The sequence below is a fragment of the Primulina eburnea genome, unplaced genomic scaffold (assembly GCF_022965805.1).
Source record: "Primulina eburnea isolate SZY01 unplaced genomic scaffold, ASM2296580v1 ctg591_ERROPOS1600000+, whole genome shotgun sequence".
NCBI lineage: Eukaryota > Viridiplantae > Streptophyta > Magnoliopsida > Lamiales > Gesneriaceae > Primulina > Primulina eburnea.
This window is the reverse complement of record NW_027331378.1, coordinates 27,244-31,750: the sequence shown is the minus strand read 5'-3', so window position 1 is coordinate 31,750 and position 4,507 is coordinate 27,244. Positions and strand designations below refer to the sequence as shown.

The window sequence follows — 4,507 nt, the reverse complement described above, 5'->3', positions numbered from 1 at the left end:
GAAAAGTGGGTTTCCGCAGTGTGCAATATGCGCCGCGAAAAGGTACCCTGCGATTATAAGTAGTGATCTATTTGTAGGGTGCAATGCAAGCTGTAGTTGACATGTTCAACATTGTACAAAAGGGGTTGTCGATTTGGTTTATCAACAACATGCAGCACATTAACGTTATTTATATTATTATGAACCAAAATTGAAACAATAATATCAAAACTCAAAAGATTTATAACACGACATCCAACTAATCACCAGAATTAAAGCAAAATAATAAGATAACTTAAAAACTAAGTAATTAATGTCAATTCTCCTTTATCCAATAAGACAAAAAACTTGATAAAGTAAACAAAATACTCAGTAATATGATGGTTTGATGCAATAGTGTCTCTAACCCTAGAACCAATAGGATTTGTATCAGTCACACAAAACGATAAATTTATAAAACCATGCTACTGTGCTTCCAACTGCATCATCCAGAAAAATCATTTCAGAATTTGGTCGAATTAAGTCTACCTGCTCCACAAGAACTCTATCAACCCAAACTTTCCAACACGATCCACCAAGAGGAACATGATGCACTTTTATCGTTGGATCTGTGGATGCAATTTGACCTACAGCAACAACTCCATCACCACACTAATGAAGCAACTTACATTTAATATTGTCAGGGACATCTCCATTACTCACATTCTTTAAATTTGACTGCATATAAACAATACAAAGTATTAATTATGTCATATATATTTTATAACAAATGTGGTTTTGATAACACAAACTTTTAAGATAGTTACCCGAGATGCAACTTGATGTTGGTTCACATTATCAGCATTACAACTTTTTTTGGGACGATTGATATCACAGCCGCTACCAATATCATTCTCAATCCCAATATTGCCACCACTACCAACCTACATATTGAGATAAAGCAAAAAATATCCGAAACAACAAATCTCCAATGTAAGAAGCTTCACTAGATTACTTCTATTGTGAGGTCATTAGAAAATATACTGTGCGGAAGAAGCACATAACATGTCATCAATTTCAATCTAAAATATAATTTCATTATTTAGTAAGGAAGTCAATATACAAATTATTATGGCCACATCAACCAAATTAAACATAAAAATTCAAGTGCAAAATAAAAATGCATTAAAGCTAGAAAGTAAACTAAATAAGACTAGTGAAGCTTATACAATTTTTCTACTCAACAATAAAAAAAAAAGTGATAAAGACAAAATCATAGGTCACTAAACAAAAATTCTCAATAACATCAATACAAATTATTTTATCTAATAACATGTTCTCGCTCATTTTGTTGCCTAGTACTTTGGAAAACAATGGACCTCATTAGTTGCACTTCTTGTTGAAGGTTGTGCATCATACTTTGAAGTTGTTTGATAGTCTCATTTTGTTGCAAAGATGCTCCAACTTTTGAAGGTGCAACTCCAAAGCCCATTCCATACACTCTACCTCGAATTTCCTTCCCAAATACAAGGCTAATTGCATCCTCCGCAGTGTTAGTAGTGTTTTGAGATTCAGGTTCACATTCTTCTATTTCTTTCTGCAAATAACAAACAAATAATTTTTGAGAAATAATGAATTTAAGTTGAACAATTTTTTTTTACAGAAATAATTTTATTACCATTTTTTCTCCAACAGCTTCACCACTAGGTTGTCCATTTTTCTTCTTATCGCCTTCCACCCATACTTTTGTTCTTGTAATTGGTATATCAGCAGAACTTGTTTTCTCCTTGAGTATGAGGCATATAGAAATATATGAAAATTCATTAGGAACATAATTATAAAAAAATGTGTCATTACAATTAAAAATAAGAAAACTTTGAGAAGAACTTTTCATAAGGTTTTTCAAATAATAATAATTACCATAATATGAGCCAAACAGGCATAACCTTACCTGCTCATTGTGTGGTTGTGTCTTTGCTTTCTCCTCATTGCCTTCAATTTTTCACTCTTTTCATGAAAATAAAAAACATATAACATATTTATATATAATTGATTAGTCATATGATTGCTAAAAAATACAGTTGTGTTGCTTTCAAAACTGTATTGATGCTTATATTGGATATAGTATTATACCATATTCATATATAATCTCTCTTGGAAAGTTGTTTTGGGTTTTTTTATTTTGGTTTATGAAATTCAAAGATTCAAGGATAGATAAGAATACAAAGGTTCTATTCGAATAAGATTGGATTTTCCACCTTCTATATATTGAATCATTTGATTTTTTGGATGATTTTGATGTGCTGAGCGTGATGAAGAGGGATTCTGTCTCTGTTGGTTTTGACCAATCTCTTGGTGTTGATAATGGAGCCATGGCTAAACTGAAGTATCAAACACTTGTGGGGGAGTTGTTGGAACTGCAAAAGGTTCTATATTTATGGTTTTGTTAAATTTTTTCCCAAGTGATGCAGTAAGAAGAACATTATCTGTTATGTGATTCGTCGCTTCTTGGCTTGTGCTTTCCGATTGACGAAATTTTTATTTAAAATATTTACTGTTTGGGTTGAATGCTTTTAGTCTGTAATAGAAATGTGCGTTACTTATTGATCCCCTTTTGTTTATAATCCATTGTTAATTAATATGCAAGTTAGTCAGATGAATTTTAACAATGAAGTCATGCGAATTCTTGATTTGGATTTTGTTTCAAGAAAGCAGAATGATAGGAATCTGACCGGGCATGGCATTCAAAGGACGGCTTAGGAAGTTCAAAGAGGCACTACAAGGAATGATGATCAAGGAAGAAGGGCTCGTGATGCATTGGAGTATGTCTAGAGATCAAAAGAACATTATTCAAGCATCATTCTGGTCGACCGAGGCTACACGGACGTGTACACGGGGTCCGTGTCCATTACACTTGAGGAAGAGAAATCCCGAGCCTACACGGACCCTGTGTACGTGTCACGGACCCGAGCACGGACCCGTACACGGGGTCCGTGTCCACTACTTTCGAGACATGAAAATTGCAGTGCCTACATGGACCCCCTTCCGGACCTGTACACGGGGTCCGTGTCCCTTACGTTTTGGCGAGAAGATTTTTTCTATTCAAGAGTTTTAATTATTTTGGTAACTAGATTTGATATCTTTGAGATTTGTGAAAAATATATACTCGAAAATCTATCATTGTAAAAAACTTTTGTTCATTATTGATTGAGTTTATAAAACTTTTCTTTGAGAATTCTCTAAAAAACAAGCTTAAGTTTCGTCATAACTTTTGCGTCGTGTCAAATCAAACTTATCAAAAGATTTATCTTTTGTGGCGTTTGTCGATCGATTTTCACGAGGATTGCCAAAGACGGGTTCTTTGGAGGTTCTCTTGAACGCGATTGTTCCTATCGTTGATTAGTTGTTGCTAGACCGCGTGATCTAGAGGCGATTAACACACCTATCAATTACTTGTTTCAAAGATCGTGAAAAATCAAAGATCTCGTGGGTGAGATCGTGAAAAATCAAAGATCTAGTGATGATATAGCCGGTTCAATCCCGAGCAGTATTAATTTTTCTTTGCAGGACTTTGGCGCCCCCATGATGAGGAGAAGAGCAAGTGTTGATGATTTTGGAAAGCCATGGGATGATCCATATGACTTTGAGAGCAATCAAGGTGTTAGTTGCCAACGCAACAACCATGAGGTATGACTTCCGTCCTTATCTTACTTTTTTGATGTATCGTTTTCAAGAACTTGGAAAGCATGTTGAAAATGTGGTGGTTAAGGGGTCGGATGTAAATTTACCCTTATTCCTTGATTGTTATGAGTTTGAGACCATGGATGAATTGCATGTACCTACTATGAATTTTGATGTCTCAATATTTACTAAGTTAATTGGGCTTGCTTGCTACAATGGTTTATATACATTAGACTTAGATTTTTGTGATGAGATGAGATATTGCATTGATAGTACATGAGACGTGTCTTATTTCCATGACTTATATTTGAGTGGTGATGGTTGTGAAGATTACATGGGTAGTACATTTAATGTGTTCTATTTTCATGATTCATATTTGTTTGATGATGGCTTTGGAAATAACATGAATGAATATAAGAATTTTTATGTGCATAATGAATACAATTTTAAGGAGAATAAATTCTTCATTCTATATTCATTGCATGAGTTGCGTATTAGTGATGGATATAGTGGTGTTTTTATGTTTGATAAAATGCATGATTATATGTTTTGGTTACATATGAAGAGGTATGTCGAATGGTGTTGTGACGAGGGTCTTGTATGTATGAAGATAGGAACTAGGCTAGGGTTTTATGACATGCATGGTTTAACTCTTAATCCTAGTAATCAATATACTTACATTTGTATGATATTTGCTTTGGTGTTGACTAGGTCTAAGAAGGGGAGGAACTTGATTTTTGTGATACTTAATGGTATTTTATCATTTTATGTCATTTGTTACCTGGTATATGTTGATGTTGATGAGTTGATGGTGAATGCTGCCATGGAGTTAGGGATCAAAACGTTGATGTCGCGTGTGGGCGATGGC

The 4,507-nt window shown here is 34.2% G+C and overlaps 1 protein-coding gene across 2 annotated transcripts; it reads right to left on the bottom strand.

The window, feature by feature from the left end:
• Positions 1 to 251: 251 nt before the first annotated feature.
• Positions 252 to 1,977, bottom strand: LOC140821496 (uncharacterized). Of its 2 annotated transcripts, none has more exons than XM_073181987.1 (5): positions 1,879 to 1,977; positions 1,637 to 1,744; positions 1,292 to 1,555; positions 786 to 902; positions 252 to 696 (listed from the first exon to the last, which is right to left on the bottom strand). In XM_073181987.1, exons 1-5 carry the CDS (start codon positions 1,879 to 1,881, stop codon positions 631 to 633), a joined length of 558 nt encoding a protein of 185 aa, XP_073038088.1. In that variant the 5' UTR covers positions 1,882 to 1,977; the 3' UTR covers positions 252 to 630. The 2 variants fall into 2 exon arrangements, with proteins under 2 accessions (XP_073038088.1, XP_073038089.1); XM_073181988.1 differs by having other exon boundaries at positions 1,292 to 1,490.
• Between the last annotated feature and the right edge of the window lie 2,530 nt (positions 1,978 to 4,507).

Coding starts and splice junctions, on each gene's coding strand:
- LOC140821496 (XM_073181987.1), bottom strand. Junction 903..1,291: donor AACAAAATGAGCGAGAACAT/GTTATTAGATAA, acceptor CTCAATATGTAG/GTTGGTAGTGGTGGCAATAT. Junction 697..785: donor AACATCAAGTTGCATCTCGG/GTAACTATCTTA, acceptor GTTTATATGCAG/TCAAATTTAAAGAATGTGAG.